At 37.9% G+C, this 13302-nt stretch overlaps 2 protein-coding genes across 2 annotated transcripts; both read right to left on the bottom strand.

The window, feature by feature from the left end:
• Window positions 1–166: 166 nt before the first annotated feature.
• On the bottom strand, window positions 167–9147 carry LOC149736968 (matrix metalloproteinase-17-like). Its single transcript, XM_089876506.1, has 11 exons — window positions 9093–9147; window positions 6770–7000; window positions 5532–5736; window positions 4978–5131; window positions 4042–4144; window positions 3751–3928; window positions 3311–3472; window positions 1880–2067; window positions 1586–1718; window positions 1245–1411; window positions 167–1032 (listed from the first exon to the last, which is right to left on the bottom strand). Exons 1-11 carry the CDS (start codon window positions 9111–9113, stop codon window positions 649–651), a joined length of 1926 nt encoding a protein of 641 aa, XP_089732632.1. The 5' UTR covers window positions 9114–9147; the 3' UTR covers window positions 167–648.
• Window positions 8169–13111, bottom strand: LOC149736969 (uncharacterized). Its single transcript, XM_089876509.1, has 9 exons — window positions 12806–13111; window positions 12436–12574; window positions 12103–12198; window positions 11647–11920; window positions 11163–11391; window positions 10542–10677; window positions 10127–10324; window positions 9611–9759; window positions 8169–9158 (listed from the first exon to the last, which is right to left on the bottom strand). Exons 1-9 carry the CDS (start codon window positions 12910–12912, stop codon window positions 9107–9109), a joined length of 1380 nt encoding a protein of 459 aa, XP_089732635.1. The 5' UTR covers window positions 12913–13111; the 3' UTR covers window positions 8169–9106.
• Window positions 13112–13302: the final 191 nt, after the last annotated feature.

Below are 13302 nucleotides of genomic sequence, written 5' to 3' on the forward strand. Positions count from 1 at the left end.
AGATCGTGATGCGTTTATTGCGGGTCTCTTGCAAAAGTACACAAGGTATACTCAAAAAAATTCCTCTGCAATGGCGGTACCATGACTTCCACTAAGCTAATATATTTTTCTAAAGTTCAATTAAAATTACAGAAACAAAATGTTATTTAAACTTAAAATTCAAAGCAACATTTATCCAATTTATATTTTTACAGAATAAAACTGGGCTTCAAATACAATATATAATTTTAGTTTTAATGAAACGGGAATAGTGAACCATCTCCTCATCTATACAAGTTTAGTTGGTCAATGAGAATGACTGTACTTTTGTAAAGTTTAGATGAATATACGAAATCGGAAGGCAATAAATATAAAACTGACAGAAAAAAACTTGTTTGGAACAAGATAATAACTGGAAGGGGATCATGCAGTTTGTTGATACAAGAGAAAATCATTTGAAGCATATTAAAACAATTGAAAAGCGTCAAAGTATAAAATTTATAACCGCGCTGTTGATGGCTGAAAACAAAAAAAAAAAACTCCAGGTTTCATTCAGTTTCAAAAATACGGTATGTGTGAACTCTGAATTCGGTTTGATATTTATCTTACAGCCTAGGGTTTCACTCTTCGCTATGACCAAATTAGCGAAACGAGGAGCGCATTTGACGCTCAGGAAAGTAGCAACACGCTTACAGTGAGTAATACAACAAGAATAACGGTACGATTAAGACTAACCACAGCCTTCGCTGCGTTTCGTCCATTTCCAACTTCAGAGGTGGTGTGGTTTGAACCTTTGTGGGGTATTTTGGGTTGATCTGGTTCTCTAACCCCACTATACATCCCACGGTCGCATCCAAACCATGTTACACCTATGTACTCCGGATAACCTTTGCTGACAGAGAGTAAATCATCATCCAGCTTCCAGCATCTTGTGCCTTTTAGGAAGTAAACTGAACGGTCGGAAGGATTCGAAAGCGCGGCATCAATATTAGCAGGTACGTCACGTAAAACGCTGATGTTTCTTGGATAGCCCAGCTCTATCTGTCTACGATCCTGTAAATACAGATTTTAAGGAATGCAGGAACGAAACTTATTATTATTATTTGCTTAGTCGTAGAGCAATAATGAGTTCGTGTAAAAAGCGAATAATAACTCTTAGTAGAATAAAAGTTTCATATTTGGCCATAAACATGCGTTAAATGTAATTTTTTGCGGTTTAGTAAATAATATACCCATTGAACTTGTGCAAAAAATACTACACACACCTCATCGTATTTCCAAAATCGTTCGCCCCTAAAAAAATAAGTTCCACCGTTGCTGTCCCAGATCATAGCAGCGTCTATACCGCCATCCATCGGCAGACCGAAGTCGCTTATTGGTCTGGGCGAACCCGCAACCATATTCGTGTCAGAGTAGGCCCAGTATCTCGTGCCTGTAGTAAAATCAATACCCATGTAATCATTGGGCTATAACAGGATTAAACCAGCGGACTAAACGGTGCCAAGTAAAACTGATTGATAATGAAAAATCGATCAAATTTATACCAGCACAGCAGCGTTTTTTTTATTTCTGAAACTTTAAGCTGTACAATATGTAGTTTGCTCACCCGAAAAAAAGAAAGTCTTTTCGTCACGGGAGTAAGCGGCGTCTACGTTCACATTTGGGAAATTTGTCCAAAATCGGCTCATTTTGATTCGGTCGTCTCGTCCATCTTTCAGGATGCGCCAGAAGTAATTGCCCTGAAATAAAATTCAGTAATCGAAAAACGACCAGATGGTTTTTAAAACGCATATACTGCATATGAGAACTCACATTCGTAGTGGGATGCACGACCATGTCATTAGCCTTTTAGATTAGATGCAAACAAGTAATATCTTATGTACCAGAAAACACCGCTTACCCTGAAGAAATAAATGTCGCTCCTGATATTCGCGACTGCGTCGAATTCCTTTTCGCATAACTCGGGAGATTGGGTGATCGGTAGCTTGTTGTTTTCCTGAAAAATTCCCTTTGTTGAACGAAGTGTGGGACTTGCGAACACGAATGGGTCGTCTTGTGATAATAATGGTCCATTCTGTTTTTCCGACCCTATAGGTAGAACAATTAAGAATCGCAACAAAAACAATAAATAGATAAGAATAACACGAAACTGCAAAATTAAGTGTATTCTTTCTGTTTATATTTTTACAAAGTATATATAATTGTATTCTTGTTTTATTAAAAAACAGTATTTTAATTCAGTTACTCAAACTTGTGCTGGGTTGCATTTACATTTATCGTTTCCCGGTCTGTGGGCTGCGAATATATGTCGCAGTATTGTGGGTTACGGAACCTCAACTGTCCCCTGGGTAAAATTGTGTGGCATTCTACTAATTAAAAGGCCAATATTCATTGACACATAACACAATGTGAAGAGGAAAATCGTTTTGTTTTCAGTGGTTACCCAAAGCGACAGCAGAAGCTATACGAATTAGATTTACCGACAAACTAGGACCGTTAAAAGTTATTTATAGACGATAGAATATTGCTGTCTGTAGTACTGTGCGTAAGATTTTTGGCAAATTACAACGCTATTTCAGAGTCTTAAAGATAGGTTTATATAATCCTTTTTATCCTCTTTGTTTGCCACCAAACGAGATGATAAAAGAGAACAAAAACATGCAAAATAAAACTTCTAGGCGGCGTAGAAGACTTTTTCTTTAATAGCGAAAAGATATTAAATCCGCCCTAATATTATCTGTCACCATTGACGTTATGCTGAAGTTCGAGCAGCTTGCTATTGTAGTCGATTTAAAAATTAGATAAATCGAACGGGCTGACAAATTCAATTAGTCCTTTATATTCGACCCGAGCGCTAAAGAGCAGCAAAATCTGTATAAATATTTCATGGCTTTGTTAATACTTATAGTGGCAAACATCTTCCACTTTCTGCGCTCCGAGACGCTGAGAGAGTTAATTCTTCCCCAGTTCAATACTTACACAAACTTGTATGAACTAACTCATGACTGCCATGCAACAAAAGGCGAAGATTACAGCAAGATGCAGCATTGCACCAGGATGGGACCATAGTTACACCGTTCGACGAGAGAATATAGTTTTCAGTTTTTAAGTTTATAAAACAAAATGAAACTTTCTCTACAATTAGCGTAAAGGTTCTGGTAAGATGGTCTATGACTTCCATTCCTGATGGTCGTATAATTTAATGGTAAAGGAAGAATATTTGCACATTTATAAAACCGTAACCTCACGACTCAGGAGCGTTGTTAATTGTTGAAAAGGGGCGCCGTTTTTACAACACCGGTTATAGTATAAAAAACATATAGACCCTTACCATAAAGGGTATAAATGGCTTGAATATCGTCACTACTCAAACTAATGCCTTCCTTATAACCCTGGTAGAATGGCAGCATTACAGAACCTTTGCTGGTGCTGTGGCCCAAACCAAGAGCATGTCCAAACTCGTGTACGGCAACCATGAACAAGCTTGTACCATCTGTTGTGTGTAAATAAATTAAGCGAGGTATAAAATATAACCCAGCATGAAATGATCCGATTTGTATTGACTACAGGATACTGCGAAGTCATGAACGACAAAGAAAATACGTATGAAAAAAATCGAATTATTACATTTTTTATTGTTTACGAAGTTAAACTTAATATTGATTTATGCAAAATGTTTTCATTTATTTACATACCAATCATTGATTGATATAACGAAATCTTGTATTCAATAAACTAATATTTAATGCATTCAATAAAAAAAATAATTACCTTCCTGTGACATGTACGTCCATTTTTCATCTCCATCAAAATGCACGTCCCCGCTACGTAATCCCTGGCCGGGGTAAAAAGCATGCGCTAGGGTGTGTCCTGGACCGTCGAATGGGTAGCCGTCGTTGTGGTAGCCCCGCGGGAATGATATCATAATATCCACATCTTTCTGCCATTGCTGCGACACAGACAGAATTGTTTTGTCAGGTTTTATGTCAGCTTAAGCACGTCCATTACGCTAAGCGCGGTTAACGCCTACTGATGTGATTTTTAGAAACGATCAATAGTTACCTGGGTGAAGACCAATGGGGTGTTCTTGCTCCAAACGTCTAGGGCACGAGCGACGGCGTCTTGCTGCTGCAGAGTCGACATGTCATCGGTGTACATGCGGAATCTATCGCACGTAATATATGTAAAGGTTTATTTTATGGTAAAAACTAAAGGTAGTGTGATATATAAGCAGCGTGTGACATTGTCAAATAGTTTGATGAAAGCAATAGATTTTGATTTTTTGTTGCCATTTTGTGTTGTAAAACACGCAGTAATCAAACGTTCGAAGTTTGTGGCTTCTGTAGAGAACGACACATTACTTAACTGTTAAATAGCTGCAACATTACAGTAACCAAGATATGTTTACAGTTAAATCGTCATTCATGCGTTAGCGCAACCCAATAGGCAAATTATAATCAATACCAAATTGAATTGAATGCACATTTTTAGATTTAAATCCTGTTAAGTCACCCGAATGAGGAAACTACAAACAATTTTACAATCAATTTCGCAATTAATGATTTATCTTTCTGTGGGAAGTGGACGAGCTATTTCGAGCATTAAGTTGCCCATTTAGGTGGCGGCCATTAACCGGAATTACAGATTTCGATTGGCAAAATTGTTTTTGATCGGAAATAAAACCCTGGAGTACGAATTCATACCTCATGGGATTACTTTTATTATGAAGTAGGATATAGGTTGAGTAAAATGGTATATGTTTTCAATCTATTTTATAGTCCCATATGGCAGAAAACAAGGAATATTGACAGAACTGTACTATCCTCAAGACTTTAAGTTTAAGATGACGTTGTCAATTGTTAAACTATGGAATAGAGTGCGCGAATATCTATCTTACCCCACGGGACCATATAACTGCCGAAAAATAGGAACAATATGGAAATTCTTGGGTAATACACCAAATACAGTGGCTGTTATAAGAAATACAAAATCTCGTACCCGTATGTTATTCTTTTGCTTGGCCAATGTCCCATCAAAGTATAACGTTTCTTCCGACTCAGTTTCGCAAGAGCTTCGAGAACTGGAGTTGCCTTGACTGGTTTCAGTGTTGTGTTACTGACCATTTGACGAAGTGGAACATGAGTATTGGAAACTGAAATGGGTGGAGTGTTACAACATTAAGAGAATTAGATTCATAATAGTAGTTTGAAATCTGGCGGTGTTGGTTGTTTTTTTTTTGCCTCTTTAAAAAAACATTTAATTTGTTTAAATTTTGCGCAGCGCAGCTTGAAAGAACTTACATTACGTGTATAGGCCTTTCAATCGAAGCATCAACTGTCAAATGTTATGACAACTGATAAAACACTGTAAACATGATAGGTATAGATATGATACACCTGTAAAGCGTACGTAATGGGTTTATCCTCGATTACATGCGCCAACTGTACACATATTGCAGGCTGGGTAAACCGCATTAATTTTACACAACAATTTAAAAACATTTTTTCTTTCAAATTTTTTTTAAATTCTTTCAATCAGCCATAACCACTTACTTTCTAATTCTGAATCAACTCTTTTGGAAGGAATGTCCCACAGTCCACACCTTGGTTGCTGCATCAAGTACAGAGTGTCCTCATCCAGTAATCCAGTATCTGTGAGGCCATACATCCTCTGGAACTTGGATGTAGCAGCCATTAGGTCATCTTCAGAACGTTCTCGGTCGTGGGGCGCCAAGTATCCATATTTTACCAGGAAATTCTGAAACATGCGTTTTGATCAAAATTTAACCCCAATGGCGAGTTTTTAATTTTATTGGAGAAAATCAATCTTTCGCAAATGAGCGCGTAGGGTGTTGTTTATACGCTTGGAGCTGTTAATTCAAAAAGAGAGTAGCGAGTTAAAGAAATATTCGAGTCGTTACATATAAGAGCTAACCACCACTAGTATCGATCTCTATTGATTGCCGCTTTCGAGTTTGAAGTTTATTTCGAGCGTTTTTGTGTCTATGCCGATGATGCGGTGACGCTAAGCCGGCGTAATTTCCGCAAATGATTTGACCTTATATCGTTCATGGACTGCACGAAAGGAAAATCATTTTTCCCGACAGGCGCGCCGGGCCGGATAGAACGTGATAAGCGCAAATGTTATTACGGTATTAAGGTCCGCGCACTAAATCAGGCGCCTGTTTTCAATTATGTGCGGGGCTGGATGCTGGAACATGCCCGTGGGAGGATAGGCGGGACAGTGAGACCGCTTGCTGCTTCTACAGATCCATCGTAATTAGATAAAACGTCGGGTGAAGTAAACCAAGAAACTGCACGCCGGAAAATCCCATTAAAACGCGCTGTGTGTGTGGACTATAATGGCGAGCGGTTTAATTGGATGGAAAATATGAGCGTCTCGTCTGGTCGTCCCGGTTCTAAGTCTCGTGCTGTTTTTGGCACAAATGCGTGGCGGCGGGCCAGCACGGAACTAATCACACACGTGCTTATGCCACTTTGCGAAATGTTGTGGTTTATCGTAGATGTAATACGATCGATTGCGAATTTTAAAGTGCAGGTGAAATGTCTCATCTAAAGCGGAATTGCTATACAGCGTAAGCGTAGAATCTCTAGCATGAATGTCCTACTCTAAAAGAAGTACATCCAATATGGCAAGCCGCTCGCATGCGGATTTAAATCGTAATCAATATAAGCTTTGAACACCCCCTGGCCTGTACGCCCGAGTACAACGTACAAATACTGAATACGCATCCCTACTTACACACACAGCATGGTCTTAATACACTTACCACTCCACTGTCCACTTCCGCAGGCACCGAGTTATCCACGGGCGTGATTTCATGTAATCTAGACACGGGGCTTGCAGAAGACATCGCTATGGCATGGCAATACGAGGTAATAAAAAGCGCCACCGATCTCATGGTTGATAACTTAGTCCTTGGACGTCCATTATGTTTGTTGCTTGAACTACAAGGAGTTCTTTTCATTGTACACCTCATGCTGTTTGTAGACACCTGTGCCTAACAGTACAATCACATTTTAAATGGAGAAAACGCATACACTTTAAAACAACTGTGGGTATAATATACGTCTTAATGTTGTAACGTTCAACAGTGATCATTCTTGTTATTAATTATAGTTTTCTGCACCACACAAATTGAAGCGCTGCTGTCTGTGATTCTCAGTTTTTTAGGCCTAAAGTACATAATACTGCGAAGATTTTTACCAAAGAAACTATCTATATGATAAAAACGAACTGAAACTATTATAAATCCATAAGCATCACTGAATAATTAAAATTGCCTGGTATAAATGAATGCAAAACTTCGGACATGCATCCTGACGATACTCCATGGAATTTTGAACAAACAAACTTCCCATACGAACAACAACGCAGCCCTGGCTCCTTGCTCTCAAATTAATAAACGGCGATTTCAATTTTTTCGCTAATGGCCGATCACTGATCTGCAGGCACACTTAAATCGCAATGAATCGTTAAATGCGGCAAGGGCGGACTTTCTCGCGACGGAAGATTTAGGCGAAGGATTAAAATCGCGGTCCCACAGGGAAATCACGGTCGCCGAGAAGCTGCATGCATAATAGAGCAGGAGACGAAGAAGGTATAGCGTCAATGGCCGAGCGCGTTTTATCCGCCGTACGTCGGCCGACTTCGTATGCCTGACCCTTGCTGTTGTTTTCGAAACGTTGACCACGGATACGTTAAAGTGGGCCTCGAGTATCGTAGCATATGTTACTGGTCACTCACGACCGGACAAGGTTAAAACGTCAGATGCTGCGTGACCCTTATCGCTCACAATTTCTTGTTGGATAGACTCGTGATTTTTAATGTATTCCAAACGCTGAATCATACAGCTACTTCACTAATCTACTAGAACCTTTCAACCATATTGTCATGGTCAAAAGCTACTTGGCAAAAAATAACGTAACTACTTATAGTTGTAAGTTGGGGTAAAATGATCCAGGTTTTCATTCTTTTATACTGCCCGGTTTGGCAGTAAACAAAGAATATTTACAGAATTATATAAACGCATATTCTTACGCTTACGACTATGAAAAAGCTATGTTCATTGTTAAAAATACATTTAGGAAGTTACATTATGCTAACGGTATGTATGTCCATCTTACCCCGCCTACTATATATATATATATATATATCAACTACATAAATCTACTTACGGAACATAATATGAAAGCATTCGTACACACAGGTCATGCGGGATATACTAAACGAGGTCCTTAATATTCATGCATGCATTATAATGAGAAATTAACACAGGGTGAAATGAAGCAAAACAAACGACGGGACAGTGTGTGACATGTGGGCAAGCATTGTGTAGCAAGTCTGGTAATCTCGGTGAAAATATAAAGTTGGATTGAAAGAATGAAAGGCTTAAATGAGAGTGCAATTTACAGAGTCGGACTTCGCATTGGCTTTTTACGTGTGGTGGGTTTAAACGGTGTTAGTATAAAATGATCATAATAATGTTTAAACGTCTGTGTATAAAAGATCTGGATATTTCGGAACGTTATTTTAGTGTCGTCATTACGTAGCAACATAGTTGCCTATTATGCCAGTGGTAACAATAACGAACATCAAATAACTGAAGTTATTTGTGGGCGATTATTTCTCTGTTCTTATATTGACAGGAGTGCACGAACTAATTCGATGTGGTTAAACATAGGGTTCAATTGGAAAATTAACTGTTTAGAGGCTGACTGTTTATAATAGGATTAAACCCTATATAGAGGCGTAAAAAATGCATTTGTAGATCATATGTTTTATCGTTTCACTGATTTGAATTATAACACAGGCCCAATGCGAAGTTACTCCGACTCTGCTATTGGCAATGACGACAACGAATCTCAAGGTGGTAACATAAAAGATTAAAACACGATAAAGTCGATCATTGGGGTTTAAAATATGTGAATAATTAATTAGAAGTTAAAACGATCAGCGAAACGTGGAACAAAAAGCAACACAAAGTGATAAATCCATGCAAGTGGAAACGACAAACGAAACTCCTTAAGGGGTGATGAGATTAAAATCAAATTGAAATCAAATTAAGGGATGCCAGGGGTGACGTGTATCACCTTAGAATGTTTAATCAGCATTTTACTTCGAACTCTTCGATCTCATAAGCTGATGAGGGGGGGTACCTGCCAACGATATTAACGAGTATGGAAACTATGGGAAATGGTTTTTAATTTCTTGATTTACGATAAATATTATAGTAGGGTGGGGTAAGATGGGACACCTTTTTTATTTTCCTGTTCCAATTGCTAGTAAACGAAGAAAATTCAAAGAATTATAAAACTGTATCCTCACGACTCTCATAGACCGCTGTTAATTATTTGAAAATCGAACAAGATATTTAAATATCATGTGCTAAAGGTTGTCATGTCCTCCCCACTCTGCTATATATGAAACAAAACAACGTTTTATTCTAACTGCTTTATCGTTGCTTCCCGTATTTTCGTTGTTTTAAATACTATTGGATTCATTACCGTATTTAAGCAATAAATAATATTTTATGTTATTTTTGTACGGACAATTAACGAAATAACACAGTCGTCATTTTGTAAAAAATGAAAAAAACACGACATCTTACTTGTAGCACATTCCAGAGATAGTGTTGAAATCGTGTGGTTGGGAAACATCAATAGTTTTCTGGTTCGGTTTCATGGAAGTTCTTGGGCGACCGTATTTCTCAACGAATGTAGATTTAGTTGTGGTGCTATGCTCCAGCATGGGAAGCAACTAAATAAATGAATGAATGAGTGTAACTTAATTATTGTTGCATGGCAGGGCAATGGGCAACGGCAGTTGTTATAACACAGATGCTTTACCCAAAGACATATACGCCCACAGCGGTAAAAGCATCGAGTGTGGCATGTGTAACCTTTTCGAAGGCACGCGCGCTAGCCAATGTACCTGGCGCACTGGTAACCCAAAGGTATTTTGGAGCAGCTTAGGACGGTGGTAAAGTGCTCGCCTCTAGGTCGCAGAGAATAAGATTGCGAGGCTCGACGCAGTTACCGTTATGGACGTATGCGTCTCTATAGGCAAGACACTAAGTTGCTTTAACATTCCTCTTTCATGAGTAAACTAAAGTACAAACCACCACCTTTTTGGGCAACATGATCTCCTTGTAGTTCTCGTGGAAGTCTCCGAATCTTCTGCGTGGTTTGGCTCCCCAATCCTGATAGAATGCTTTGTTTGCCGTGGTGCTGTAAAACTTACCTCTTTCAATACCTCTGTTGGTCTGTGGTCGGTTCGCTGAGATGTCTTGTGGTGGGGGAATCTCTTTAGGAGTGAAGTCACGCTGTGTGGGTGTGGATATATGTTAATATGGCCATGGGTTAGGTATAACTGTTTGTGAACATTATATAGATTATACCACAATAGCATTTACTCAATACCTTCAATGAATGAAACATAAGACACGTATTGATTTGCGTTGCTGTAATGAAACCAAACCATACAAGAAAACACATAAAAGTCCCCAAAAACACTTTTAGCATTGTTTTTACAAAACTTACAGTCATTGTAGTATTTGTTTGCATGGCATCAGTGGATAGCTGGGTGTTGTCAACAAGTTTTGAGAGACCTGGTCGTGGATGTTCCTTCACATTCCAACCTTGGTAACAATTCCTTTGCTCTGTGTCGAACACTAGGCTGAAAATGGAATTAATTTAAGAATGTCATTTTGCTACTATTTTTCTATATTGGACTATATTAGTTATGGTAGTGTGCATAAACCTAAAGAACACTGTGTACGGGATTTTTTTTTTTAAATCCCTTTTTTATATTTAAAGTAGCACTTAAAAGTTGCACTTAACTCCTTAAGGCACTTAACTCTATAACACTAGCACTCAAGACAGTGTCCTCTTGAAACAGTTCAAGTCGTTTAAATAAGAACTTTACATAAAGTAGGGTGGGGGAAGATGGGACAACATTTTATTCCATTTTCTCATCACACTTAGAAGTAAACAAAACAATGGATCCTCATGACTCCCATAGACCGTTGTTAATTGTTTAAAACACGATCAGGATATTTGGATAATATGTGCTAAAGGTGTCCCGTCTTTCCCCCCTACTGTAAAGAAAAACAAACAACATTTTTCAAACTATTCTAAAAGATTAAGTCATAAACCACTCACTCATGATTCATTTTAATATCCAGTGTATCAGGTGCAGGTGTTGCTGCTTTTGGTGGTAGTGGATATTTCTCGCGTTGTGGGAAATCAGCTTGGTATTTACTGTTGAACTCCATTTTACGTTGTGCAAGCTGTCTCACAATGGAACCTGGCTTTGGGCTTATTGCCACTGCCGAGCTGGGCTTGACAAACTGGTATGTTTCACGGTGCGTAGTTTTCAAGTCATGGTTACCTGGCAACAAATTAAACCAAGAGGTATATAAGTATTTTCTGAAATATTTATTTGCGTATCGACCTTCAATGTTATACAGACCATCATAATCAGGATGAATAAAACTAAACAGTGCAAAATGTACTACTGGTACAGTAAAGTAGGGAAATGGAAACAACAGTTTATATACAAGCTGATACTTACTGAACTGAATGAGTGCTCAGGAAAACAAAAATTTTAGATTTTTAGGTTTACCAAAAACCCAAATTTCCTTACCTTCTCCTACTTTAATATTTGCAGCAGCTACTTTGGCCATCTCAGGTTTTGGCATGCTTTTGTATGGATAGTCAGTGTGGGTTCGTGACTTCGTCAATTCTTCTATGTTTTTTGGTTTGTTCCGATCTGGGTAGATGAGTGGTGAAGTAAAGGCTGGAAGTTCACCAAAACGTTGCTTCATTTTTGGTTTCCAATCTTGGTAGTAATATTTGTTCATTGTCCGTCCATCAAATTTTACCGGTTCTGCTTTCTGGTCGCTGTTAGTCTTTGGTCTCTATGAAAAAGCCATAAGTAAATACATGTAGGCGCCAAACATTTTAATATGCAGAAGAGACAGTGATAGTTGGACGGCCATTCCCATGAACAAAACTTGTTGGTTTGAACACATTTGTCTAAAAGATTAAGTTTATTGCTTTAAGAATAATAAACATTATTATCTTATATTTAATACATTACCATAAGTATAGCTGGTAAAGCAGACTTTGGTGCAAAATCATGTCTGTACATTGTTACATTGCTGAGTGGTTCATCAGGTACCACATGTTCCTCAATCTAATAACACATGCATGTAAGAGAACATAGAAATATAAGTTACAACGCACAGTGTGTTTGTATTGCCTATGACTTTTATTCAACTTAGTCGATGTTACATTAAATGTTCAATTTTACACTTTTTTTATAATGATTTGGCTAAATGTTTTTCTTATCAAGTACAAGCACCCAGTTTCTAATTGTAGGACTTTTAGTTGTTGGAATAAAACACCTCATCAGTTAACATAAAATACTTACTGGTTTAATCATTTCCCTCTTTGCACTTAAATCTTGTGAAGCATAACTTTTCATGGTGGTGGTCATAGTTTGCATTGGTGGATGTTGAACCTTTGCTTTCTCTGGAGGTGGCTTTAAAGTTTGAGATGGCACAAAATCCCTAAAATAAATTAATATTATATGCCTTATTTAAAAAGATTGAATGAGAATTGCTGGTCTATCAAACTTTAAAACTTCACTCAATTAGTGAAATAAATATATATATGTAAATATATTTATGAGCAATTAACATATTGCGCAATATAATATAACGATACACACTATTGTTAAATACAAGCAGGTAATCTAGACACACTTATAAAAACAGAATTCTTAAAATAGGATATCTCACTCATGTTTGATGAACGTTTTCTGATAACTTGATTCTGTTTCCCCAAGTTTTCCTTGATTAACGTCAACTCTTTTTGAAACTCGCTTCACCACCAACGGCCGACCCATCTTAAATTTATGATTGAAACCTACTAAACCTTAACCCAACAAATAGTTTTTTTGATTACATAAATACGTTACAAATAATTTAATTTTTTCGAACCGCTGTCCACTAAATGCTAATCCCGTATCCTAACTGCAAGTTAAAAATGGCGCATTCTCGGTAGTGTACAGTAGGCAGATAATAGCTGGCGTCTGTTCCACTTAAGAATGCAACCTGAAACCGCGAAAACTTCTCCGCGCGGCTTCACTTGTAACTACTGGAAACACCGCTAGGTGACGCAGCTGGTACAATATCAGAAGGGAACAACCACGATTTTCAAACTATTTAAACAACACTTCTCTTTTAATCAAACTGGACCTGGAAAACACCTTTGGCAGTACAGATGGTACTTCCCT

Source organism: Ciona robusta, chromosome 4 (assembly GCF_009617815.1).
Source record: "Ciona robusta chromosome 4, ASM961781v2".
Classification (NCBI taxonomy): Eukaryota; Metazoa; Chordata; class Ascidiacea; order Phlebobranchia; family Cionidae; genus Ciona; species Ciona robusta.

Bases quoted from the DNA above. Each gene is read 5' to 3' on its own strand.
- LOC149736968 (XM_089876506.1), bottom strand. From the start codon at position 9,113: ATGCTGATTAAACATTCTAAG. The intron at 5,132-5,531 runs GTAAGTGGTTAT...CACCCATTTCAG, and splicing joins AGTTGATTCAGAATTAGAAA to TTTCCAATACTCATGTTCCA. The intron at 4,145-4,977 runs GTACGAGATTTT...TACGTGCGATAG, and splicing joins AGCAAAAGAATAACATACGG to ATTCCGCATGTACACCGATG.
- LOC149736969 (XM_089876509.1), bottom strand. From the start codon at position 12,912: ATGGGTCGGCCGTTGGTGGTGAAGCGAGTTTCAAAAAGAGTTGACGTT. The intron at 11,921-12,102 runs GTAATGTATTAA...GCTTTTTCATAG, and splicing joins CTTTACCAGCTATACTTATG to AGACCAAAGACTAACAGCGA. The intron at 9,159-9,610 runs GTAAGATGTCGT...TATCGTTGGCAG, and splicing joins ATCTCTGGAATGTGCTACAA to GTACCCCCCCTCATCAGCTT.